The following is a 27175-nucleotide window of genomic DNA, read 5'->3' as shown; positions in this document are numbered from 1 at the left end:
GTCCAGGAGGACCAGCTCAGCCCATCCAGCTGACACCCAAATCCTGGCACTGACTATAGAGGTGAGCAGGGGGAGCTGGGTGTCCAGCTGCCTTTGATTCATGCCTCAAACATCCACGTGGCTGCCTCTGTATGGGCCAGGCTCATGGTACCACTGGTACCTCCTGGGGCAAGGTTTGAAGTGATGTCTTCACTTCCACAGCAAGAAGCTTTGCCAGTCTGCTGCTGTGTCCCAAAGTGTGGCACCCTTTGTAGACCTTCTTGTGAGGAGTAGCTGCATTTGTACAAAGATCATTCTTTTTCCCTCAAAACTGAGTCAGGAGCTTGGGAAAGAAAGTCCCCATGAAACCTGTGGGCATAAGTGACATCATAGGGTGAAACTTTTGTTCTGTTGGGATTATGGTTGCACCCACAAGCCTGAGGCAGATGGAATCCAACACAGCTTGAACTAAATACAAAAAGAACGTTTGAATGCCGAGACAATTTTCAGTAAATACTTTGTGTTATGACATCCTGTGAGCTTCCTCAAAGTGTTACTGGAAGCCTGTTTACGCCTGCCAAACTCCCAGCAATCTTTTTTTCCTTGCCCTCTTGACAGATGAGCAATTGGAGAGCCTCAGCTGCAGTGACCCACCGAGCTGGGAATGGGGCGGCCGGGCTGTGCCAGGTGTGCTGCTGGAGCTCATTCCTCCAGCCTGACTCACCATCTCTCACCTGCACCTGGGCACACAACAGGGCTCTGTCTGACTTGGCAGAGATGGTGACTCATTTTAGTTGTCTCTGCCACTGTCTGAATATGAACTGTTGAGTCTCTACTGTAGGGAAAAAGTTCAAGAAGATGGGGTATCAATGTCTTCAGGTAGAGAGCAGGTGGTGGGGAGAAATGGCCCTGGTGGATCACCAACTTTGGCTTCACTCTAAAGCTGCACTTCTGCCCTTGGAGTTTATTGCCGACCTCTAGTTTTGGCCCTTGCTTTCCCAGAAGTGTTGAGACCTCCTGGTGGAAGGGACTAAATGCTGAGTTTGTTGTGAGCTGCTTCAGTTTTTTGGGGAAAACCAGAACAGACATTTCTGCTGTGTTGCAGCCTTGCATTTGTTTGAATCACTGGTTCAAAGCTTCCACAGCAGAGATCTCAAAGCAGCAGAAATTTAGCAATGATCCTCGGTGACTGGAAACCACCAAGTTCTGTGTGCAGTTTGATCTCTGACTAAACTCACACCTCTCCAGTTGGAGCAGTGCTCTTGACCTGGCAGGTCACTCACCCTGCAAGCCTTTGAAGCCTTTGCTTAAAAAGACAAAAAAAAAAAAAAAAAATCCAACCCTGCAATGAAGGAAGATAAACTGTGCTGTATATAAAACCCCTTGTCTAAGAAATGTCTTGTCTCAGAGGGGTTTGCAGAAACCCTCTCCTCTTTGGGAATGATGAAAGCAAGACAGCTTTTAATAAGCTGAGAAGATAAATGGGAGCAGGAGGCATCTAGCTTTTGATGGTGGCATCTTTCTCATGTTTTCAACAACTGCAAGGGTTTTCTGTAAAAATGTTTTGAGACAGAGGTGTTCATGAAACTGCATTTCTAATGTGGGCTAGAGAGAGCTGGGAAAGCAAAAGAAACTTTTTTGGCATCAGTTCATCTTTCTTAGCCTAGTGTACTTGTCCAATCTGTGTCCCTTTTAAATTCTAATTACTTCCTCAGGCACCACAAACACTCTGGCCTTGTCACTTATCCTTTTGAAGTTTGCTTCTCATAATGCAGCCTCTTCTGAAGCCCTCATGCTGTCCAAAACATTCCACTGCTTCAAAATCACTCAATTCTTTTCCAAGTACAAAGAATGGCTCTCCTGTTGCTGCCTGCTGACTCATGTGAGGAAGGTAGAGTGCCTTGTGTCAGCCAGGAGAGCAAGTTCCTGCAGCACCTCACACAGGGCAGAAAATCTGCCAAGTGTGATGGCCGAGGTGCAAGCAGAGGTCTGGGTGCAGAGAGATGTGTTAGGGGAGAAAATACAACTTGGTGGAACCAGTCTGAGCATCAGTGAGTGCTGAGTGTGTGTACCTTTGCCAAGGCTTTGGTTATCAGCCCCATCACTGGAGTCATGTGCTTTGGCCTAAGAGGCTGCCTGTGATGAAGGGCAAGTGAAGAAAGTGGACTTTTGCAAAATCTCTGGAATATTTAATGCACAGGAGCCTTTTTCAGGTTTGCAGGACAAACCAAGCATTGCCCAAGCTGAGTGTGCAGTTTGATGGATTTCCTTACAGTAGCAGAGCTCCTGAGCACTGTGCTGTCCTGAGATGCTGCTCCCAGCACCTGAGCACAAAGGGTGTGGGTGAAATGTGCTGGAGCACTGCCTCCAAAGAACTCTGGATAAGGATGGATAATCATGGGTAGGGAAAATGAAATGTATTATTTTGTTGCTGAGAGGATCCCATAGGTCCAGTTTGTTTTCTACTTCTCTGAAACAGTTTCCTGCACTTTCCTTGCCCCTCAGGAAGGGCAATTTGTGGAAGCATAAGTTGGCATGTCCCACATGGAAATTCAGACAGGTGTTACTCAAAATGGAGAGGAAATTTAGAGTGCACATTTCTTGAGTGCCATGAGGAAGGAGTTTGGTGGCCTGAGCAGCCCTTGAGAGCTTGGCAGTTCTTGTGCCTGTGTTTTTTATCTGCAGCTTGTGCAGTGTGTGACCTGCTTAGCAGCTTGCCCTGGTGGCTGTGGCAGATGTCCCTGCTGAAGGCTGAGATGGAGTTGGTCACTGCTCCCTGCCCTTTGCCCCTGGTGCCAGGCCAAGCACCTCTCTCCTTTGGGCAGTTTGTCACACAGGTGGTGTGGGCTGGTAGCAAACTCCTCCTGGTGTCAGTGTGAGAGAAATTGGGGTGAGTGCCTGAAAGAAACTTCTTTTGGGAGAAACAAAAGATTGTCTGGTTTACTCTGTGACCAAAGGTGATGAAGGACTATGCCCCACAACATGCAGAAGTTTTCAGTGGAATCAAAAGAGACAAGTGGTAGTTACATCCCAATTGCTGTTTGAGGTGGGAGAGCTGGTGCTTTTTACCCTCTGTAGCAACATGAGGAGGTGAAGCAGCCTCCAGAGATGAATTCAAATCCCTTCAGTTAAGGATCCATCACCTTGGAAGTAAGGATGAGAGGACAACTGCCCCAGGGATCCTTCTGCCCCCTCTATTTTTTGTCTCTTTTCTTGAAACAAACAAGTTAAATCAGCTGTATTGATATTTTATCTTACAAATGCCCACACTTTTTATTGTTTTCACTGTCTTCTGCAACAAAACATGCCTAGTCCTAGAAATGGGGAGTGTTTTCCCAGTCATTTGTCTTTCCTTTATCTGCCTGTTTCTTTCCTAGAAATGCTGAGCAGGTAGCAGTAAAGCAAAGGAAATTGCAACAAACCACAACAGAAGCAATCCTTGTGTCTTTCTTAACCTGAGAAGATTCAAAGGCTCTGTGGCTTTGCTTTTGGGGCTGGGGATCAAGCCCAGAATTGGTGGAAGGAAAGACAAAAGTTTGAGCAGAGGTTTGCAGTGGCAGCCTGGGATCTCTCTTGAGCCATGTCCAAGATGTACTGCTCCTCTTTTTCTGTGGCCCCTCAAGCTGAATGGCCAGCAGTTTTCTCTGCAGGGCAGGAAGGCTGGCTGTGCCTTACCAGCTGGCCCTGGTGAGGATGTGCATCTCTTCATGCCTGTGAGTGCTAGAGAGCTGTCTTGAGGGCAGCTCCTGTGGGCAGGATGCTCCTGGTGTCCTGACTGAGCTGCTGCCAGCGCTGCAGGCAGGGTGCTGGACTGGCCAGGCTGCACTTAGCACTGAGTCAACAGAGAGTTCCTCAAGTTATTACTCTCATTAAGGGTTATTAATTCACTAGTGCCCGTGCTGAGCTATATTCCATTCATTTTCTGGATGGGAAGCACAGCAGTGTGGTTTGGAGGGAGGGTGGTGTGGCCTGCCCCAGCTGCAGGGAGCCAGGCACGAGCTGCTGGTCCCAAACCACTGCTCCACAGAGGATCCCTGGGTACCAGGGGTGACAAAAGTGTTTATTAGCATGTAATGCTGAGAAAAGAGAAGTGCCAGCATGGCTAGCTTATTACCAAGCTACAGGGATGCCTCCAAAGTGTGTTAAGAGGGGGATGAAAGAGTCAAAAGTGCATTTAGAAAAGCTCCAAGGAAGCTGAATTTGCTGGAAAGACTTGAACTCGTTCATCAGCAGTTTCTTGTCACAAATTTTCTGCTGAGATGGTAAATGAAAATAATGATCTAACTTTTAAATCTGTGATAGGATTAGTGATACTTTTGGCATATTTATGTAATGGGTTTCAGAGGTTTAATTCAGAGTATTGTTCCCAGTCTGGATAACTGGCTCTCATTCATGTAAACAAAGTGCAAGACAGACAAAGTAAGAAAATCTTTTTTATCCCGTAAATGGTTGTTTTGCTGTTTTAAGAGCTGTCTTTCATTTCCCATGCCTCACAGTCAGGATAGAAAGAGAGAAGTTTTCCAACTCACGTGGAAAAAAATGAAATGCAGGTCACTGTCCTGGTTTTCCTCTGCATCAGCCCCCCTGGGCTCCTGCCAGGCTCTGCTGGGGAGGGTGGCAGAGGTGCCATGGGGTGGTCTTGTCCTGAGCCTCCTCTTCCCCCAGGGCATCTCTGTGAGCCTGACTTGCTGCTGCGTGGAGATGAGCTCTAGCTCAGGGTGCAGATGGTAAATCAAGGTTTATTGACCACGGGCTGGTCCTGGCAGAATTTTGAGTGCTTATCTCTATCTTACCTTATAAAAGGTTCCCCCATGCAGTAAAGCATGCATGGGCAGGGGAGCAGGGCTGTCCCCATGAGTCAAGCCAGGAGCCCCCTCCATTTGGTCACTGCAGTTGTTCATCTCAGCAGGGAAATGTCTGTGGCTTCCCTGGTCCGTGCTCCATGAGTCAGGTCACACCACGTGGGGCCTGGGTCTGTGGGGAGACAAGTGGGAGCTCATGTGTCTCCTCCTGCCACTTGTGCTGTGCAGCTCCTGTGGTCTCCAGGTGATGCCACACCTGTGTTTTGGTAGGACACATTTCTGTCACGTGGATGGGCCTGTGTTGGAAATTTAATGTGTGTGCAGCCATTGCATAAATTGGGTGGCCTGGGAGAGGTTCTCTTCTGAGCATCCTCTCCATGAATGACACTTGTTTTTCTCAAGGCCACCAATGCTTGTTTTTTTGAGTATTGATCAAAGAAGCTCCATGGAGAAAATGTATTTGGGAGTTTCTTGGCAACAGGAATCAATAACACAGATAAAAAAAAAATGGCACCAGAGATTTGAATCCCATTTGAAAACCTGTTGAGTGATGAAAGTGGTGTTTGGGGTGTGAAGCAGGGCAGAGCCTTTCTTTCTCTGGGCATCACTGCAGCATTAGGACAAGACTGGTGTTTCCTAACAGGGCGCACGTGTCTGGAAACATCTCGTGTGGTGCCCAGCTGCCTTGGTAATCCATAGCAAACAGGGGAGCTGCCTGTTCCTGGGAGGCTGCTCTGCCACCCTGACTTAGTGAAATATCATTTTGGAGCTGTGGGAGAGGACTAAAGGTGGCCTCTCTGGAATACAAGAGTGAGGAGTGTCCCCAGGTCACCTGGCAGGTGTGCCTTCCCCTCACACGTGGGAGGGTGGTGGGTGGGAGCTGTGGCCTCCCTTGGGGGCAGATGTTGGATTCCTCTTGGGAGGAGCTCCCTGAGCAGTGGTGACTCATGGCAGGAGGGGGTTTGTAGTTTGACCTCATTGTACAATTACTAAAGCTTGTCTTTCTATGCTTCATAACCCTAAACTGAAGTGTAGTGAGCACTGGTTTGCTTTGACTCTTGTTAGGGAGGAGTGTGAACTCTGGTCCTTAGTGATGTCAACAGATGGGGGAATTTTGCAAGGGGGGAGGGGATTTTTTCTGGGGGGAGCACTGGGACTGGGGATTTTAGCACTTTTCTCTGCTGATAATTAAAACACCAGATTTCCAAAGAAAAAACCTCTGGTTTGCACACTGCTCTGTTACTCAGCTGCATGATCCTCCCTCTTGGAGTTTAGGCTTCCAGATTACCTGGAGGAGGATGGATAAGGACTGCATGCTGGACAAGGGATGGAGCAAGATTATTAAGAAAGAAGTCTAGCAATCAATAATGATGTTGCTGTAGGCTCTGCCAGCCTACCCTGATACACTCAGGGTGCTTAAAAAACCCGTTCTGCCCCTGCACTAGTGCAGTAGCCTGGTGTGGTCATTCTGCTTTTCAGAGGCAGACACAGAGACCCAGCCCTGGCTCTTGTGGGCAGCGTGGCTTGAAAAGCCCTTTCTGCAGAGGAAACAGCAGGGAAAGACTGGGGACTCCAGGGCTGTGTGTCTGTCTTTCTCTCTGACCCCAGAGCTCTTGCTTTTGCTTTCTCAAACATAATTGCTTTCCCCTTCTGCTGTGTTCCTATTGTTCATTGGAGAAGTGATGCCATTAAATCAACAGAGAATGGTGGGAAAATGCTTTGATATGAGGCCTTAGGAGGGCGTGTGCATGTGTGTGTGTGTGTGTGTGTGTGCGCTTGTCCTCTCTCAAAAAAAAGCAGCACAACCCAATGTGTATCTGGCAGCTTCCTTTCATTTGTGTCTTGCCTGGGAGAGAGAAATCCATCTCTAAATATATTTGGCAGTTAACCTCCTTTATTTGTATGGAAGTGGCACAAACCATGGGTGTTGTTCCAGGGCTGTCACTCACCATGGTTGGGAGAGTTAATCTCTCCAGGACCTTGCATTTTCTCACTCTCTGCTTTGGGAATGAGGTATGCCAGGCTTCCTTTTTCCATGGGAAAGAGGTCCCGTGGCTGTGGGCTCAGCAGGCATTGGGGATGTTGTGTGCCTCTCTTCTGCTGCTGCTCTGCAATGTGCACAGGGATGGAAATGTGCTTTCCTCTGCAGAGTGATGAGCAGGGATGAGGCAAAGTCTGCCACAGCATTTTGACTAAAGCCGTGCTCCAGGAGCCTTGGCAAAGACCTGAGGTGAGGTCCAGGGAGCATGTTGCCCCCTTCATGGAGCAAGGGCTGCGTTAAGGCAGGGGACAGCAAGGCTGTGCTGAGCAGGCAGCTGTGGGATGCCTTCTTGCACAAGGTTCCAGCAGTGGAGCCCTGTGTGTTTGTGGCATTTGGTTGAGTGTTTTGCCTGTTTCTTTTTCTTGAAGGCAGCTGTTCCATTTGATCAGCCACTTCTTGGTAGCCCCTTCCTGGGCACAGCTGTGCGTGGCATGAGCCAGCAAACAGCAGATGGGCTTTGAGTGCAGGTCAGATGGTGACCAACCCCTCCAGTGAAGTCATCCCCACAGAATGATGGAGAGGAGAGCAGCCCTTCACAAGGCAGAGAAAACCCAAACCAGCCAACCACCAATCCTAGCTGGAAACTGAAGGAGTAAGGGGGAAAAGCAGCAGGAAAGGTCATGGGGGCAGAAGGGAATCAGTGGAGGCAGCTTCCCAGGAAATGGTGTCTCTGTCTAGGATTCAGCTCTGGGGCTTGGCAGCAGACGTGATTTCTGCTTTGTAAAAATTGTTGGGATTGTTTTTCTCCCCACTGGGAAAGGAGCCCACCAGACCCTGCTCTGGGGGATATTTACCTTAAAAACAGTGTTGTCTTTAATGTTCTGCTCTGCCTGACTTGGTGCAACTTTTTTAGTTGACAATTTAATTTGGAAGGATCATGACTTACCCTCTCGACTACTGCACTGATGTTTCTTTAGTTGCTTCCTTTCTGTTTTCCTGGCTGGGTCCTGTCCCAGCAGGAGTTACTGTGTTACACAACTTGTGTGTGACCTGGTGCCCTGCACAGTGTGGATGTGGCACTCCTCTGATCCACCCCAGGTCCCGGCATGGTTTTCCATGGCACTCTGTGATTTGTTCCCATCTGCTGAGGCTGTGAGCATCACTGAGCACAGACCTGCAGTTTGTAGCCTAGCACAGCTTTGGGGGCCTTGTGAGTTTGATGGCCAAAAGAAGAGGGGCCAGCTCCTCTCAGATGTCATCCAGCAAATTTGTTTGGCAGTGGGGAACCTCCAGTGACTCACCAGTAGCTCTGTCATGGAGAGGCTGAGACCCTTTGCAAAGAAGCACAGCACTGTGCTGCCTGTGAAGTGACAAACATACACCCTCCATTGCATACCAGATGATCTTTAAGGTCCCTTCCCACCCAAACTTTTCTGTGTTATAATAGATCAATATGGCAGTAAAATGCAGGAGTGCTCACTAAAATCTCCATGTGACACGGTAATTTTCATGTCTTGCTTCTCTTCTCTCTTCCTTCTTTTTTTTTTTTTTTTTCTTAATTTTTCTTGGATGCTGTTTCCCACCTTCCAGTGGAGGGAAGAGGAGTCTGTTGTTTGCTCAGCTCACTGAAAAAAGCTTTGTGTGCATTTTCTGCTGCCGTTTTGTTAAAGTTCAGAGTTCCTGGGTTAGAGCTGCCCCTTCTCAATGCGAGTCTTGTTGGAACTTCCAGAGCAGCCCACGCAGAGCTGCTTGGGTTCATCTGTGCAGTTCACAGCCCACAGCCAGCCAAACACATTGTTTGCCTCTGTCCTTCCATGAATCATACTTTGCAACAAAGACCAGGCTAGTGCTCCCAAGGAGTGTGAATCCAAGCGGTGCTGGGTTTTAGGTGCATTAATGGAACAGTCTGGGTGGGGTTTTTTTCTTTCTTTCTTCCCTGTGAGCACTCATTATGTCTAAAAATCAGACAGCTTTGTGACAGTGGTCATAGCTGTCTGGCACTTGTCTGGCTTATTAGGAATACTCTGAGAGGAGTTCTCCAGTTTTACAGTTTCTTATTTTGAGGGATTTTAGCTTGTGTGAGGATTATGAATTTTGCCTTTTGTTTTGTTTAATCTAGCAGTGATTCTCCAGTAAGAAAGTTCATTGTTTTCCAGAAGCTTAGGGGGGTTTTTGTGGGTTTTCCTTTGAAAAACACAGCAGTTCTCATTTTGCTGTGGGGAGATTTCTTTTCTTCTACAATTATTTGTATATTCATAATTATTTTTCTGTGGGTAAAAGAAACCTTTTCAACTGGAGACAACAGTGGGCTGGGCTTTTTATTTTCTTCCCATGAAAACCAAGAAGATGGAAGCCTAGCCAGTCATTACAGGAGAAAGTGTGACAAGAAAATAGTTTTTTCTGATGGTCAAAACCAAGGTGGTAAACCTGATGTCACTCAGAGTGCCTTAGTCTGCACACACCTGGTTTGTTCTGCTCATCACCCTGGGTGAATGCTGGTGGGATTGCAGTGGGATGGGGATGCTTTCCAGAGGAGCAGCTCTCTGGGATTCAACAGGGACCTTGCTGCTTCTCAGTGTATTTGGATGAACCATCTGCCACCTGTCCTTCCCTGCCCTGCATTGCCAAAGCCAGCAGCATCTGGAGCAGGGCAGAGGAGCTGCATCCCCTGCAGAGGAGCCAAAGCATTGCTGCTCCCTTTCCATCACTGCTCCTCTGCACGACCCTGCAGCCAGCAGGGTGAGGAGGGCTGGTTTGCCTGAGGAAGGATCTGCTTTGCTGCTCTGGAAGGTGGCCCAGTGTAGGGGTCATCCAGCTGTTACAGCTGTCACCATCCACACATCTGCCTTTCCTCACAGCTGGGGAGAATGGCCTTCTCTAGCTGTAACCGTGGGTGACTTTTCCCTCTTGCAAAGCCCAACTGTTACTGTAAAACTCCAAATTAGCCAGGGAGGCCTGGGCTGGGTCCTCCTGCTCCTCTGACAGCACTTGCTATTCAGCAGCCTGAATGCTGCCTCTGTGCCTGCCTGTCCTCTCTGCACGCTCCTCAGCTGCCCTATTCATCTTGTGCAGCAGAGGAAAAAAGAGAGCAGGGCTAGAAAGGAGCTGCTGTCTGCCAAAGCAGCCCCTGGGGAATCCCAGTGCTGCCAGCCAGGGCTGGGCAGTGGGAAATGGCAGCTGAAAGGTTGCCATGGGATGCCGTGCATGGTGGAGGCAGTCTGGGGAGGCTGGGTGTGGGCAGGTACCTCAGGATACTCCTCAGGAGCCCCTCTGCTCCTGGGGCTGGCTTTTTCAAGGCTCACAATGCTGTTCCCAGTTGTACTGTCTCTGGAGTTTCCAGGATTTTTGAAGCAGGAAGCTTGGCAGGGCACAGACTGCAGGTATTTACTTGGTGCCTGAATGGAGTTGTTTGTCAGCAGCTTAGCCCAGCTCCTTCCAGGAGGGAAGGGTGAAGCCAAAAGTACCAAACCCAGACTCTGCTTTGGGCAGGAGGGTGGAATATCTCTCAGCACTTTGGGATCCATGGATGGGGGGTTGGAAACACAATCCCCAGGTTGGGATGTGGGAAAGCTAGTTTATATTCTGCTGAAGAATATGCCCATATCCTTAGACCAATCACTTAATCTCCCAATGCCTTAGTTTCCTGTTAGCAAATGATACTCCTTATCTTTCACCTCTCATCTCAGCAGAGGAAAGAGCTTGTCTTTGAGTATATATCTCATTACAGTTCTTTGTCCGTGGCTGGGGCCCCTCTACCTTGATAAAATAAGTAATTGAATTTAGATTAAAAGGTCTAATACAATCCTGCCTAGTGGCTACTGAAACACTTGAATGAAAGTTCATTCAGAGCCTGTCTTCCCATTTCCTCATAAGGCCAAGACATGAAGTAATTAGATGTAGACATGGGTTGTTATTGTAGCACCATGACAGAGATCAGTGGTTATTGGTAGGAATGGCTTTTATAATCTAGTTTAATGGTCATTTACCTTTCAGTGACCTTGGTGTCAGGCAAAATTGGCAGCTCTTTTGCAAGGAATGTGCTTCCTCAATGAGGGCTTTGCAAGCTGTTTCATTTTTGGCTCTAGCTTCTCATGAGCTAGGATAGACACTGCTGCAATGCAAGGGACTTTCAGTCTGCAAAGAAAGGCACAGACTCCTGCCAAAAGAAGCCCTTTTCAGTGCTGTCCTGCTGCCACTGAATTGCTGTTGGAACAGATCCGTGTTCAAAGCATCTCTTTGCTCATTGCTGCAACTGGAGTTGCAGCCTTCAAACTGAGAGAGCCTGTGGTGCTCAGGGGCAGCCCAGGGGTTTCTGTAAAATGGGTTGCATTGTCTTGGAGTAAAAGAAGGGAGAACATATCTCATCATCCAGTGAAGGGCATGCGAGAAGAAGGAGCTGGTAATTCTGACTGTAACCCCCACCCCTGAAAGTCCTTATTACATCAGTAAAGATGTGATATTTCTATGTATTTCAAAGTACCATCCTTTCAGTGATGTTCATCCACTCACTGCAGATGCAAATCACTCAAATTCCCCATTGTGTGATGCTCCTGTGCCTCTCTCCATCACGTGTTGAGAAATTCCTGCAGGGTTTATCCAGTTGCTGTTGTCTGTTGCCATGGAGCAGAACATGGCAAGAGCTGTGCTGTGATTTCTGATGGTACCCCAGGTCTGTGGCCATGCTTTTAGGGAACTGGAGCCAGTCATATCCTGGTGCTTGAGGGGACTGGATTCAGGGCAGGTATTCACAGTGACCTTGGCCAAGCCTCTTAATTTTTCTGACAATCTAAACCTTAGAGGTAATCCTTGTTTTCTGTGAAGGGGCTGAATTTTGGTAAGATCTGTGAAGGCCTTTGTTTGAGGTGGTGCCAGAAATATTACTTAAGTCACAAAGAAGTGCTATGGGAGTTGAGAAGAGCAGTGGAAAAAAGTTTCAGAAAAGCATCTGAGAATTTCTCTGCCTTATGACTTAGGCTTCTGTCTACTTCTGATCTCTCATCCTACTGCTCACAGCCATACCATTTTGCAAATATGTTCCTTGGATCTGTAACTATTCCCCTGCAGAGCAGGAACCATCTCTTTATGTGCTGTCATTTCTAAACTGCTAGGATAAGGAGAGCAAAACCATGCAGCTTGGAGGGAGAACCATTTGTTTCAGGCTCTTTGAAAAGCCACCAGCCTGGTTTTGCCATGAGTGTGGTACAGCCATACATCACCAGCACAGCATGATGGGTCTTTAGCTGAGATCAAGGAGTGACTTCCAGAAGAAGTCACAGAATCAGAATCCTGAAATGCTTTAATGCACAAGGACTCTCAATTGTTTCTACTGCTGGGACCTGCTGTGATAGTGGCTTGCCCAGAGGATCTTACAGACCCTATCAGTAATAATTCCTTTTACTTCTCACACTCATCAGTCTCTGATAAGTATTAGCTTGTTCTCCCTCTGGTAGGGGAGAATGAATGGTCAGTGGAGGTTTTTTCTGCAGGTATCAGGTTTGGATTGGGAATATCCAGCTGAAGTCAGGGAGATTCTTGCATAGAAGCAGATGGTTTATAGACTGCTTCTTGCAGAAGAAGAACAGAATTAACCTCTCTTGAGTCCCTGAAGTCTGAATCCATTGAGGTCTGACAGAGTCTTTCCACTGACCTCTGTAGCCCCAGGATCACATCCTAAATGAGCTGCTTTGAGTCACTGGAAGCTGAGTTCAGCTTTGGTGGGCTGGAAAATGTAACCTACTGTATGGGCTCTGCTATTCATAAGGGCTCAGCCCTGTGTGTGTGCTTGCTGTGGATGCCTGGGAGAAGAATAAACTCATTTTCTGCAGTCTGGGGGTGGAGGAGGGAATGGGAATTGTACCCCCTTCCCTGAAAACCCCCTGTTGTGACATCCACATGGGCAGCTGCTTCTGAAGCTTCAGATTAAGGTTAGGTGTCCTGGGTGCTGTTGTTTCTGGTATCATCCCTGACACATCAATGTCATGTGCAGCTGGCCTGACCAGCAGGACCTGACCTCAGTTTGAGTTTTCTGAGGTGGGCCACTGAAGCAGATGAGTATAGCAAGGCTGTGATTTACCATGGGGAGTTTCCTCAAACTTGGAAGAAACAGGGTCCCTGAAGCTTTAGAGAAGCCAGTTGTGAGTAGGTTTGACACCATTCATTGCTTATTGGCATCCAAAAGTGTTATCAGCAAATGCTACCTGTTTCCTCACAGCTTATGGGGGGGAAAAAAAAAAGCCTCTGTTTCTTGAGGTGATTCTTGTTTTCTCTGGGCAAAACAGAAGCTGGCAAAGACCTTTGAGTTAACACAGCATGATGCAGGTGTTTTCCACTCCCTGCTGGTCCTAAATCAGACCAGAAGAGAATTGATTTGGTGTAGAGGATATACAGTGAACTGTGAATAACTACAAGCTGGTTCCTCTGGAGCTGTTATTGACTGATCTGGAGTCATTAGGCTGTTTTACAGTCAGTCTGCTGAAGATTAATTCAGTTTGAGAGCAGTACCAAATTTTTTCAATGAATGGCTAGCAACATAAACCTTTACAGTGTTATTTATTTATCAATCTTCTAACATGCATTTACCCCAGGAAGGTTGCCTGGTAGCTAAAGATGGATCAGTAGGAAGGTGATGGCTTTCTCTTGCCTTTAAAAACCTGTTCTTTGTGACCTTAAATGTGGTAGCTCTTTAACTAGAACTGCTCAGATGCTCTGTATTCTGAATCCAAAGTGTTAACACGTTCCTAGCTCGTGGGTGTGAGCTGTGACTCCCAGGGGTTCCATGGATCAGCAGTCTGGGGATGCTGTAAGTACAGGGAAGGGAGCGTTGCCCCACTCAAGTTATCCCAAAGCTCCCAGCTGGAGTGCTCAGGGGTCACTGCCTGGCTTGCAGGGTGGTGGTGGCAAAGCCAAGCTTCACTGCCCACCTCTGCAGCTTCTCAGCACCAGGGAGCCATGGAGAGGGGCAGCAGGGGAGCCTCCAGAGGGGAGGAACAGTCCCAGCTGGGTTTGGGATGTCTTTCCCACACGCTGTCGTTCTTGCCCGCGCTTCCTCCCTCCACACAATGCTCTGTTATTTCCTCCTCCTGCCCCTGCTGCTAATTACCCTGCGATAAACTGGTGTGAACAAAAGCAAGCAATTAAGAGTCTGTTGCTCCAGCATGAGCCCTGTCAGAGCAGTGATTTGTTGGTGGCAGGGCTGTGCAGCACCTCCTCAGGAGGAAAACAAACCCATTAGCCCGGCTGAGCTGGGCAGTGCCTGTCCCAGCTGCTTGCTTGGGGTGTGCAGGGGTGTCCTGGGTGCAGCAGGGCTTCCTGAGGCTCTGAGAGATGCTGCTGAGCCTTGTGATACAGTGGGTCTGTGGTCACTGCCCAAGAAAGGTGGCTTGAGAAGTTACTGGATTGTGATTTATGGATGAGGGGAGGTGGGGTTCTTTTTTCTTTTCTTTTTGGAATACACACAGAGACATTTTCAAATTAATACAGACAGAGAAATAATGGTGGAATGAAACATAAAATTGTTGAGGGGTTTGTGCTGGAGGACACCTTAGAGATCATTGAGTTCCAGCTTCCTTGCCATGGGCAAAGACACCTCCTGCTACACCAGACTACCAGGGCCCAATCTCTCCCAGATTAGGAGGAGGCTTAGGAAGAAGAAGCAAAAAGCAGGATTTTTGGTAGGTCCCAAGCCACATGAGGTTTGAATGATATTTGCCAGGACTCAAGGTGCATGTATCAAAACCTTGCAAGCTGCCTTCCTGTAATCTCAGCCCCAATGCTCAAAATCTCTTCAGGTTGTCTTTGCTTGAGCAAGAAGTCCTAATGGAAGAAGAATAGGTATTTACATGGGATTTCACTGATGTGTGAACAGACTAAGGGAAATTGGAGATTTTTTGGTCTGAGACCGACTTTCTTTCCAAAGCTAGAGGCCGAGTTCAAGCTGGAAAATTAAATATGAACTATTCCTGGGCAGAAAAAGCAAAGGATTTTGGAAGTCATGGAATTAACATATATCCTCTTTTGACACACCACCCAGCTGCTTTGCCAACAGTTGTCTCTGTTTCTGTTGTAGCTCTCGAGCAGCTGCTCACAGAACTTGAGGATTTTCTGAGGATACTGGACAAGGAGAACTTGAGCAGCACTGCTGTGGTGAAGAAGAGCTTCCTGTCTGACCTTCTGAAAGTCTACACCAAGTCCAGTGGTACGGATGAGGAAAACCAAGGATGGGGTGGTGGGCTGTCATGGGAATTGCTACGGGGTATGAAGCAACATTTTCCTGGCAGCTGGTGGGAATGGGAGACATGAAAATTAGAAGGAGAAAATGAAACTGAGTTTATTTTTGCAGTGACCTCTAATTGTTTATGTAAAATTACTATAGTTATGTGTCCAGCTTTACAAGCAAAAGATTCCCAAGATTCCTGATCCTTTCTGTTTTCCTTATTAAACCTTAAGTTTATTTAATCCACTTTGTAAGATACACAGGATGTACTGTTTGGCCAAGTTAATGTTTAAGTAGAAATTTTAACTTAAGGAATTTCCTGACCATAAAGCACTTAATTTTTCTGCTTTTTATTATTACTTGGGGTTTTTCCTGCATGTTGCCTCAACCAACATGCTCTCTCCAAATGTGCTCAGCAGAGACACTTTTTACATCTGCCTTTGGAGAAACCTAGCAGTGTGAAAGCAGCATGTGGGTAAAGAGTTCACTTTTCCCTTTGTTTGCAGGTGGTGATGAGGAGTATATTTACATGAACAAAGTGACAGTCCATAAACAGCAGGGTGACCAAGAGAAACAAGACAAAGGTAGGGAGCTGAAGATTAATGGGTTCATCGTGTCTCAAGGGATGATGAAGGCACACAGGGTTAGAGCCTTGCTCTGGCAGCTCTGAGGGCTGAAGCAGCTGCTGGTTGTGGAAGGGCCATTTTCATAACATTCCCTTGGAAATAGTGGTCCTTGCCAACACTGTGAGGTTATTCCTGGAAGTAGCACTTTGGAGGTCTTTATTTTGGGATAAAAATGTTGCCTTCTAAGGCTTGAAGCTCCAGTGCCTGAAATATTCAAGGAAGCCTTCATGCTTTCTTTGGCCACAAAACAAGTCATTTTTGCATCTTTGAGACCTTGAAAGTGTATTTCTGGTTTGCTGTGCTGCTCTGCCCTGGCCCAGAGGGGCCGTGTTGTCACAGCCTTGTAGGTGAGTTTGGGCTCAGCCCTCACCATCTGCAGGGGCAGAGCACCTTCATCTCCCAGGGGTGTGAGAGCTCTGCAGAGTAAAAGCTGAGAAATCAAACCTTGGTGAAATACTCATTTCCAATTTAGTTTTCCCAGGTTTTGGATTTGTAACACGGCAAAGAACGTAATTGTCTAAAAATGTTCTTCCTCTTTGAAGTTCACCGTGAAAGAGGTTGCTGATAATTGCATGGAGTGAGAGAATTAGTGACACACATTTTTTAAATGCACACCTAGTCAGGGGCTGGTCCTACCCCAGAGTTTCCAGTGCAGAGGGATGAGACAAGGACTCATCAGTGCAGCCTGCTGCTGGTGTGCTGGTCCTGCAATAGCTGGGCTTGTCTCACTTCCACAGTTGTTTGTTTTGGTTTCATTTCTTTGTGGTGGGTTTTTTTGTTTATTTGGTTTGATTTTTTTTTTAAACCACCTGCAGCCAAACTTGGGCTAACTTCAAATGCCTCTGAAGACAGGATGTCCTCCCAGCTTACACGTGCAGCCCCAGCGTGACCTCCAGACAGGGCCCTCTGGGTGATGCTGTAATGCTCTATAATGGGATCACACACCCTCCCAGCAGCTGAGCAGCAGCAGAAACATCTCTTTATATAAGCTCTCATTTGGGTGGATAAAGCAAAGCTTGCACTGATCCACCATGCTCAAACACAGGGAAAGTTTCAGACAATTTATTTTTAGAGGTGGTTCTTTTGTTTCAGACTTTTCCCTATCAAGGCCATGACCCTGCCCACTCAGCCACTCCCTGTGGGACCTGGCACTTCTCTCTTTCTGTTTTCAACAACTTCCCTATTCCAAGTGAAACTGCAGAGTTATTTGGGAATGCTGAAGTCAGTGAGACACAGGTGTGCAGCTGGGTGTAGAGCCCTGATCCTGCCTCTGTGACTGGATGGGGAAGTGCCTGCAGGTTCAGGTTGAGTGGATGGAGGGAGCCCAAGTGCCCACTGGTGTGATATTGATCTTCCAGTGATGACACAACTCCCTCTGTCCCTTTTATTTACTGCAATTCCATGCCTGTAATGGGACTGGGGACCACACTTCTGTGCCTGAGCTGACAGCACCTCTCTTGCTCTGCAGAGCTTCTTTCCCCAGCAGCTGTGCTCCAGCAGCACAGGGTGAAATGCTTTCCAAAGCCCATCAGCTCCAAAAGTCACTTTAAAAAAAAATAATTCTCCAAACTTTAAAATATGCAATTTCTGCACAAAAATGTATTTCCCTGCTCCTCGTATCTACTTGCAATTCCATTGGTAAGGATTTAAGCAGAACAGACACAGCTTTTGAGATGCTTTCCTGTGCCCCAGTAATTGAATTCCCTGTGCTGGGTGATGAAGGCACCATCATTTACTGGATCTCATTTACCTGAGAGATGCAGCAAGTCTCTACCCAAGTCCACAGGGCTCTTCAGTGGGCCAAAGGCATCTCCTCCTGGAAGTCAGCACAAAGGGGCAGGAGTCTGGGAGGTAGGACTGCTGTGAAGGGCTCCTGGTGTGGCCACAGTGATCCTCTGAGCCCAAATGCCAGGTGACATTCACTTTTACAAGGAACAGAGAGAAGTAACAGTTAGTACAGATGTGAATTTCAGCAGGATTTTGGATGTTTTTTCTTTTTCCTTCCTTCTAAATCCTCTTCAAAATGCAGCTTTTAGAGAGGCATCTTTATCAGAGGACACCTGCAAAATGTTAATGCTTGTCTAGAGAAAAATATTCCTTCCCTCCCACCCCAGTAAGGGAACAGTCTGTGATTTGTGATGCTGGCTGTGTAGCTGGGGAAGGAGGGGGTACATCCATCATTGCACTATCTCAGAGGTCATGGGATTTGGGCACTCACTGAGGCCACCCAGGAAGAGAAGGGGACTGAACACAAGTTTTCTGAGCCTTCAATGTACCCTCCAGATACTGAATCACTCTGCACCCAGCTGCTTGGAAAAAGTGACTTTCCAGAGGCAGACACGGATCACCTGCAGCAGTTCTGCTGCCACAGGCTTGGCTTGGGCTGCTTCAAGAGCAGCCCTCCCTTGAGCAGTGATCACACTGCTGAGCAGGCTGGCTGTGATAAGCCACTGTGCACTTAGCTGAGCAGCCACCTTTGCAGTTTGCCCTGGGAGAGGGTGGTGCTGGACCCATTTTTTGGGAAAGGCAGCAGAGGAGCACAGTCACTGACCTGTCTGCATGCAGGAATCAGAGCTAGCAAGGACTGAGCTGCCATGGGCTTCCAGGCACTGGGTGGTGTCTGCCCATGCTGCTTCTCCAGACCCTTTACAGTCTCAGCAGTGAGTCTGGCCTTCACAGTTTTCCCTCCAGAAGGAAAAAGATGCCCTAAAACCAGAGGTCAGCTCTTCTGCTGGGTCTCCCAGTGCCATGCTCCTGGCTATGGCCTGAAATGCCATGGTGGCCCTGCAGCCCTGCCTGTAATTGTCACTGTGCTCCCCACTGAAATAGCATCCTGCTCTCCAGCACAGCCCAGGGTAGCAAGTGCTCTGCTGGGAGAGGCCACATGTCATCTGTGTAATTGTTTCTGCCTTGCAGTGCTGGATCAGAAGAGCTCCCTGACCAATGGAGACTCAGGACTGCATTTGTCACCTCCTCAGAAGAGCCTGCCAGACCTCCCCCCTCCAAAGGTAAGTATCTCACACCCTTTGCTTTTCCCTACCTCAGCCTGGGGCTCTGAACCCCTTGAGGCTTCACTCTTGTCAGGTCCTGTGCAGCATGGCTCCTGGAAACACCTCTGCCTGTGTATGTCAGTGAGGCAAAGAGTCCTGGTGAGCTTTATTTTAAAAATAATAGCAAAACATTGAACTAGGCATTTCCAGCTGCATGTTTCATGTTTACAAAGACTGTGGGCCAGTAGGTGGCTGGTGCAGCTGGGTGGTGGCCTGGGCTGGCAGGACACCAGGGAGCCCCTGTGGTTCCCACAGCTTGTGCACAGGTGGAGCAGGCAGCTGTGGGAGCTCCCCGTGAGACTGCAAACTGGGCTGTGCTCCCTGCCAGGGAGACCCACACCCATTGCATGGCACTCACTCCAGGAGGAGAAGCCTCTCCTCAAGGAAGGAGAAGAGAGGTTTTCAAAGAAACAGAGGTGGTGATGACTCTCACTGTTGCTTTGGAAATCTCTCCTGGGTCGTAAATCAGCTGTGCCTGGGCTGCTGACATGATCTTAGAAAAGCCAGGAATCCCTCAGCTGCAGGCTGGTGGGAAGGTTCCTGGGCTGTACCAGGACCTCCCTTGCTGCCAGAGCCTTGCTCAGCTTGGCCATTGCCAGAGGTTCTCTCCCAGCTGGAGCACCTGGTGCTGTGTGTGCACTGGGTGCTGGTGCTGCTGGGGTTGTGCAGCCCACAGGTGTGTGAGGAGGAGCTGCTGGCTCTGCAGGTTTCTCTGCAGGGCAGCTCTAAGTCACTTAAAGGCCATTGTCTCTGTGCCAGCAGCCAGCCCAGCTGTCCTAGGCACAGGTCATGCCCGAGCCCCTGATGTTGCTGTTCAGTAGTTAGTGCAATGTAGGAATTGCTGTTAGCTGGGATTTCAGGATGTGAAAGGGAAGGAGGGCAGGGAGCAGGCACAGGGAGGAGGAGGAGACATGGAGGAGGATGGGGTGGTGCATCCATCAACCACGAAGGAGGATCTGTTCTTTTCCCAGGAGGGAGGATGCAGGGTGAGGCCCCAGGACTTTTGCCCAGGGATCTGTGTGGCTCAGCTAGAGTTATCTGGAGGAGCTGGGAGAACAAGGGGTAGGATGGGATGCAGCTGACAAACCCTTGGATGCAGTGTGATTGCCTGCTGGGAGCTGCTCCAGCCCCAGAGGGCTCTGCCCATGCAGATGGCTTGGGCTGGAGTGCCTGGGAGCAGTGGCCAGAGCAGGAACCTCTGTTTAGCTCTGTGTTTCATGGTGGGCAGGAGGTGGAATGAAGGCACCACTGGGGCAGCAGCCAGGTGTCCCCAGGCATTTCTCTTGAGCTTGGTGCAGCCCAGCTTTATGACTGGGCAATCAGGAAGTTAAATGAGGGAATTAAAAAAAAAAATAGTCTTAGATTTCAGCTGAAAAGGGCACCTGTCCTCTCCCAGACCTGTGCTGGGAATTACCTTCTCCCAGCTGCTTACCACTGGAGTCAGCCTCCCTTGGATGCAGCAGTCAGGTACCTCCTCACAGTGAGCATCTGAGTGTCAGTGAGCTTTGGCAGCAGAGATATCTGAGTGTCCTTCAGGGAACAGGGCTGGGGAGAGCTTTAATGAGTGGAAATTGCTGTTGGGGGAAATGGATCTTCCCTTGGATTTCCAGCTCCCAGGGCAGGCAGGAGCCACAGCCACCTGGGCAGTGGAGGGTGGAACTCCTTGCACAGACACTGAGAGGTTAGGAGAGGAATTCAGATTAGATCTGGTTTTGCTCCGCAGATTTTCCTGTGGTTTGGTGGCACTCAGGCATCCTGTGGTGTTGCTCTACACTTGCTTTTTGAGGTACAGAAGAATTATGGTGATAAAGCCCTGCACAGCCAATTGTGCCTGGCACCCACAGGCACCAGCAGCCACTGGGCAACTCAGCAGGGGTGGCCCACCTGGATTCCTTTGGATTTGTCCCAAAACAACCTTTAAGCAAAAAGTTCTGCAGGCCTTGGTGACTCCTCCTGTGCTGTAGCCCTGCAGCTCTGCCTATTCCTGCAGCCATTCCATCCACAGGGAAGGTCCTGTGGTAGGGATGCAAACACCCAGGGTGGTGATATTTGCATGCTCATTGTGCCATAATGCAACAGGAAAATGTTATGCAAGGGCCAGTGTGGTTAAATAAAAGAATTTATAGCCTTTGACTGAAGTTAGAGAGTAAACCACACCCCTAGGGAAAGAGGAGACAAAACAAATACCTTCTGGTCAACCAAGGTGCACCCTGTAGGAAACCTCACTGTCTGTAGGAAACCAAACAGAGCAGCCCCTTCCCTGACAGTTGTGAGATGGTGTTAAAAAAAGCCCACAGCGTTTCTTTGTGTAGGCAATTTCTTTATGGTCACAGCACAAAGTGAGCTGGCTACAAGCAGGAGGCCACCACAGATGGCAATTACAGACACATTTCCTAGCCAGGGAAGGGATTAAGTAAAGCCCTGGAGTGACTTGGGTTTGTTTTTGTTTCTTTAATGCAACACATTAGGACAAGAAGTTCCTAAACCTTTTAAGTGTTTGCAGGGCCAGTGTTTTCCAGCAGTGTTCTGCGTGTCTCTGGAAGGAAAGTTCAGGCTGCTCACAGCATCTGGCAGACCCACATAAGGAATTTGAACACTGGGGAAGTTTGGGAGGTTGGCAGAGGCACGGGCAGCTTGTCCAAGTGGGAGCAGACGTGTGACTTTGGTGTGGCCAGGGTTCCTCACTCCCACTGGCCCAACAGCTTCCCTTTGTGGGCAGCTGTTGGCCAGAAAATCTCTTCCTTCAAAGCTTCCTTTCTGCTTCTCAGCACCAGTAGCTGCTGGTGGAAACATCCAGGGCAGGATGGGCAGCTTTGCACCTGCATTTGATGATGCTGGCATGGCCTGCAGATGGGCAGGTCCTGCCTTAGGCTGCTCTGCCATGCTGGTGCACAGCTGGCCCCTCTTCCCCTGGGGGCAATTGTGGGCTGGCCCAGTGCAGGATTTGTCACCTTCAACAGGCTCTCTCTGCAAAGAGACCTGCCCCTGCTCCTGGGGGAGTGGGGCTTTAACCCTGGGCATCCTGTCAGGGTTTGCACAGCCTCAGCCCGGGCAGCTGAAGCAGGGCAGGACAGAGCACCCTGGTGTCAGCTGGCTAAGGGTGGTTAAACCCCAGTGAGGAGCAGGGACACCTCACTGGGGAGCAGGGAATGCTACTGTCAGGTCAGGGTGGGAGATGGGGTCCAGGTATTTGGGAAGAACAAGCTCTGTGCTCTGATCTGTTCATGCTGCTGCTCTGCTGTCTCATGTCCAGCATCTCTGTGAATCAACTGAAAAGTAAAAAGTTTGTTTCCTCACTTTTGTCCCTCATGTATTGATATTTCTAAAGGATCAAGGCATGTTTTTCCTGCCAGCCCTTGCTTGTGCTTAGGGAAGGGTTTGGCAGGTGCCACAGGGATTTTCCAGCACTTGGACTCTTTTCAAAGGCTGATTTTCCATTGGTGTTGTTTATCCATTTCCTTCATTTTTTGTTAAGAGCACAATTAAAGATTCCCAATATAGTTCCTAAGGCAGAGATTTTTTGTGGTTAGTTTCTATCAGTCAGAGCTTTGGAGACACAACCAGAGACTGCCCAGGTTGTGTTTTCAGTGTAAAGCCAGGGTTGCACCAATTGTCCTCCCTTCTGCTTCCCTGATAAGATAACCCATATCACAGAGGACCATCCCCAGCTGCCATGGGCAGCTTAGGGGGGTCAGTGCAGCAGGCAGAAATCTCAGCTCAGGGTAAGGCTGATGGTTGCAGTTGCTGCCATGAGTTGATCTTCCCAAGGCTTTCAGCAACATGAAAGAAAATAATATTTATAATGCAATTATAAAGTAATTTCAATTTATATTTGAGCTGACTGTACCACATCTAAAAGATTTCATCCACTGAGATGCACTTGAGTGCTAAAAAAAGGGGGGAAGGATGTCCCATTGTTTTGGTGGATCTGTTTTTACCTTAAATCATGTTTCTTTTATGTGTTTATTCTGCAGATTCTCGAAACAAAACAACCAGCAGTCCCCAAGATTGAATCCCCAGAGGGATATTACGAAGAGGCTGAGCCCTATGACATCTCTGTAAATGGTATATCCCAGCTAACCCTTGGGAGGGTCTTCTTGTGGGAGATGGAGGACATGAGATTTATGAGAATCAGTGAATGAAAGCACAGATATTTTGTACAGCTTTTGGGACAAATTTGTTTTCTGCTGCTCACACTTGATATTACAGACCTAATGCTAGCTGGAAAGCAAAGACTTCTGGATTGCTCCAATTTTTAACTTTCCTGTAGATGTTAGTAATATGTTTGGGTCAATATCTTGTCAGTGTAAAATGTTAGGAACCATTGTGGGTCCTCTTTGTTTTGGTGGTTTTCTGGCAGATAGGCTGCAGCCAAACACAAGTTTCTATTCAGGACTGAGCTGTGGTGGCTTGCATTTGTGTCCTAGTGCTCTAATTGTCCCCTTGGGGCTCAAAATCCACAGCTCTGCTGGTCTGTTAGGAGTGATAACCATTTTTATAATTGGCCCTTTATTCAGCTCTGTCTCTTGTGGCAGTTTAACCATCTGTAACTTGATTAGAAAGCCACACTTGGTGTGAGGGGAGAGCGTGTGGGTTCCCTTGCACACACCCCCACTGCCTGGGACAGCACCCCAGCCATGTCCTGGAGCAGTGCCACCCTTGCCTGTCCCCTGTGGGCTCCCCACCCCTCTGGGAGGAGGCTGCTGCATGTTGAGCTCCCACATTCTCACTTTTTGCACTGAATTCCTGTATCCTTTTGTTGAACAGCCTTCACTGAGATTGCCTTCCTGTGATCTGATAGCAGAGCTGATCTTGTCATCGCTTTCTAATCCATTTGAGCCCATATGAGACAGATCCTATCACCCACTGCAGATCTCTGCTCATCAGCCTTGGCTGCAGCAGAGTGTGTGGCATGGGCAGAGCTGAGTGGCAAGGGTCAAGGCAAGCAAAGAGGGTTAAGGGTGACAGATTTGAATCTAAAGCCTTGGCTGTTGAATCTGTTAATCTGAAATTAACATTTTATACGTTTCTACCTCTGCTTTGCTAAAGCCAGTGAATGGAATCCAAACCCTATAACTCCCAAACCAGCCTTGTGGTTTATTTGAAAATTTGAGTTACTCACACCTAAGTGATCCACTCTGTCTGTAAGCACTCACACCTTCCTGAACAATCACTGGACAATCAGAAACTGCCTCTCACAGTATGCAGGGGGAGAAAATGAGATGACTTTTCTACAGCACAGGCAGGACATGGTCCTGTTAGAGTGGATCCAGAGGAGGGCCACCAAAATTACCAGAGAGAAGGAACACCTCTCCTGAGGTGAGGAAAGGCTGTGAGAGTTGTGGTTGTTCAGTCTGGAGAAGAGCAGTCTCTGGGGACAGAGCTGATAAGGGAGCTGATAAGAAACATGGGGACAAACTTTTTACTAGGGCACATTGTGACAGCAGAACAGAGGGGGCTCAAAGCCCACCTAAAACCAAACAAGCTTCAACCTTTTTGTTGAAATTGAGCCATCCTGCAACCAGAAATTGAAGAATGATGATGTCCAATGCACAGCAGACAGAACCAAGTAGTAAAGTGCTGCTGGGTTGAATAGTCATGGGAAACACATTGGATGTGTTGGATGGCGCATGGGATGGCTCTCTGAAGTTTGGGTGAACTTTGAGTCATCCCGAGCAGGGGCCTTCTATGCAAATAATTCATATTAAGGCACAAATCCAGTTTAACAGATGGTACAGAACTGTAGAACTTCAGTGAAAAGTAGCATAAACTTAAATATTGCCTGACATTCCCAGCTTCATCTGGTGGAAGCTGGGTCCCCTCAAACCCCAGTGTGAGGTACTGGGCTTTGAAGCTCCGTGTCAGTGAACAGGAAGATGAGATGGTGCTCAGATGGGAAGAGGTTCAGGCTCATTGTGGCCAGGGTGAGAGATGCTGTTCAGTGCAGAGGAGAGGCCCCCCAGCTCTGTCCTGTGTTGCTGAAAGGCTCTGGGTCCTGTGGCTCAGGTGAGGGCTGTGGTGCCCTGAGAAGCCCTGCTGCAGCCTCATCCCCATGCCTGCAATGTCAGATAAAGGAGATTTCTTTCCCCCTCTGCTGCACATTGGGAAAGTGGATAAATTGTCAAGAGCCGTGGCATAAAAAGGCACATACTGGATTAGCTGGAGTACAGCCATGGATCCATGTGCTGGGATACCCAGCTTGTGTTATCCAGGCAGATCCAGAGCTCGCCCTCAGATCAGAGACTCGGCTGGCAGGAATGATAAGTGCACACCCAGCTCCCACCTCTGCTTTTCCTTGGTAACCTGCTGCTCTGAGATGCAAATACACCCACCACCCACTGAAATCTAGGCCAGTCAGATGCCCAAGGAAATGAGAGATCAGAGCTCTGCAAAAAGAGAAAAGCACAAATGATGGGAGCAGTGTCCAAGTGAGGCAGCTCTGGGAGGCTCTCTGCGGCTGCTGTGATCAGCTGTTGCACCAGCAGGCTCTTTGTTTTCCTGAGCACTGTCACAGCTGCAGGTGAGGACAGGGGCCTGTGAAAGCAGCAGAGATGGGGCAGAGGATTCCAGTGATTCCCCACCACTGAGGAGTGTGGTGCCTTTGCATCCTGCGATTGCTCAGCCACCAGTCCCCTCTGCAGATCCCACCACATCCCTTCTATACAAGCCTGCTTTGTGTGAGGAGGAGGGAATTCTAGTGAGAATCTCTGTGCTCTTTGGCAACCTCACCTTGGAGGTGGTTCTTGGGGGAGTGAGCCAGAAGGAGGAGCAGGGAGAGATGTGGAGCAGCAGGTTTGTGGCAGGAGAGGCTGCAGGGGCTCAGGAGAAGGTGAAGTGTGGTGTGCTGTGCAGAGGGGAGCTGGGCAGTGATGCTGGTGCCCTGCTTTGCCTCAAGAGATCAGGCTGCAGCATGAGGGCAGTCCTGCAGGTCCCTGTCCTGCCCTTCGTCTCAACAAGCACAAGCTCCCCATCCCTCCCCCCTGCCCCACCTGTGCCCTATCAGGTGTCAGTAGTATTTGTACCTGTCCTACACAGTGATGCTCACTGCTAGCAGATGATCTGGGACCTTGGTGTGACTGCTGTTGCCAAAAGGCAGTCTGGACATGCCTGGTTTTGCCCTGTCCAAAGGTGCTAAAGCCTGGCCCTAGTAACCCCCAGCCCTCTGTGCCTTTCCCCACAAGCTGCATAGGGAGGGGGTGGCAGTCCAGGAAGCTGCTGCTGGCCTTTCATAGAATCATAGAATGGCCTGGGTTGGAAAAGAGTTCAAAAACCATCTCATTCCAACCCTCCTGCTGTGTAGAGGAGCACCTTTGACTTGACCAGGCTGCTCAGAGCTCCAGCCAGCCTTTCCTTGAACACTTCCAGGGCTGGGGCATCCACAGCCCCTCTGAGCAACCTGTGCCAGTTCCTCATCATGTTTGCAGTCAAGAATTTTTTTCTGCAATCCAAGCTAAAGCTACACTCAGTTTGAATCCATTTCCCCTTGTCCTGTCGCTGTAAGCTCTTGTGAGAAGTCCCTCTGTGATACTTTCTGACAGTGTTACAGCATGAGCCTTGGAAGACACCCATGTGTCCCCAAACAAATGGGCGTAGGGAAGTCAGACAAAAATAGGAACACGACTAAAATAAGTGGGTGCACTGCCAAGAAAGGACATCAAAGCAAGCCTCCAGATGGGCTGAGGAGATAGAGCTTTCGTGCACCATCAGAGGTGGGACTGTGAGACACTGCAGCAAACCGTGGGTGAATTAATTAAAACCAAGCAAGCGGGCGACTCTGCTGGGTCTCGGGGCCCATCTTTCATCAGCACTCCCACCCCTCCGCTGGGGATGCTCTGCCTTTCATTTTCCAGCTCCAGCAGAGGCTGCTGCTTCCCTTCCCTCTTGGGCTGAAATGTGTTAAAGCCTTATCAGCAGCCTTTGCATAATTGGAGGGTGCGATAAGGAGCGGAGTGAAACCGGGAGAGGAGCAGCGTGGCTGCCAACTGAGCAATCATTGTTCTGGCTGGAACAGCTCATCAGCCCTGGCTGCTCTTAATTACGATGACGACGATTCTGTTTTGAAGGGAATTGCCTTGGTTGAGGGGATGGGTTGAAAACGCTGTCCCGTTGTGAAATCTCAGCCTGCAGGGATGGGACAGCCTCACTGGCCGAGGGGATTGATGCCCTTGTTCTCTGCATTTGCTCATCTGTTGCTTTCTCTCTTTGTCTCCCTTTCTCTTCCTTTCTGACTGTGCAGGTCTTTTTGGTAGGCTTGCTGCGGCTGGACCCAGGCCAGGGTTGCAGGTTACTGAGGGCGTTATTTATGCCACAATAACTATGGGTATGGCATGCTTTCCAAACCTGAAGTGCCTTTTTTAAACAACAACAACAAAAAAACAACCCAAAAATACTCCCCAAAAGCTCAGTTTTAGCAAAGATTATCAGGTATTTCCCCTGGATTTGCCTGTTACATGCATGGAGGATAACCACCTCTCCCTCTCTGTTTTGCACAAAGCAGCATTTTTTGTGGCTTTCCCTGTGCTCAG

At 48.7% G+C, this 27175-nt stretch overlaps 1 protein-coding gene across 4 annotated transcripts in view; it reads left to right on the top strand.

Moving 5' to 3' along the window:
- AFAP1L2 (actin filament associated protein 1 like 2) overlaps nucleotides 1–27175 on the top strand; it is a 66681-nt gene that overhangs the window by 25256 nt on the left and 14250 nt on the right. For 3 of the 4 annotated variants that reach the window (XM_059852002.1, XM_059852003.1, XM_059852001.1), the window contains exons 2-5: nucleotides 14828–14956; nucleotides 15481–15558; nucleotides 18517–18608; nucleotides 22625–22715. In XM_059852002.1, the coding sequence (XP_059707985.1) occupies nucleotides 14828–14956; nucleotides 15481–15558; nucleotides 18517–18608; nucleotides 22625–22715 (390 nt within the window). Of the gene's footprint in view, nucleotides 1–14827; nucleotides 14957–15480; nucleotides 15559–18516; nucleotides 18609–22624; nucleotides 22716–26886; nucleotides 26971–27175 lie in introns of all 4 variants that reach the window. The other variant, XM_059852004.1, reaches the window with a different exon arrangement.

The sequence above is a fragment of the Haemorhous mexicanus genome, chromosome 7, assembly GCF_027477595.1.
Source record: "Haemorhous mexicanus isolate bHaeMex1 chromosome 7, bHaeMex1.pri, whole genome shotgun sequence".
Classification (NCBI taxonomy): domain Eukaryota; kingdom Metazoa; phylum Chordata; class Aves; order Passeriformes; family Fringillidae; genus Haemorhous; species Haemorhous mexicanus.
This window is presented reverse-complemented; position numbering and strand designations above follow the sequence as displayed.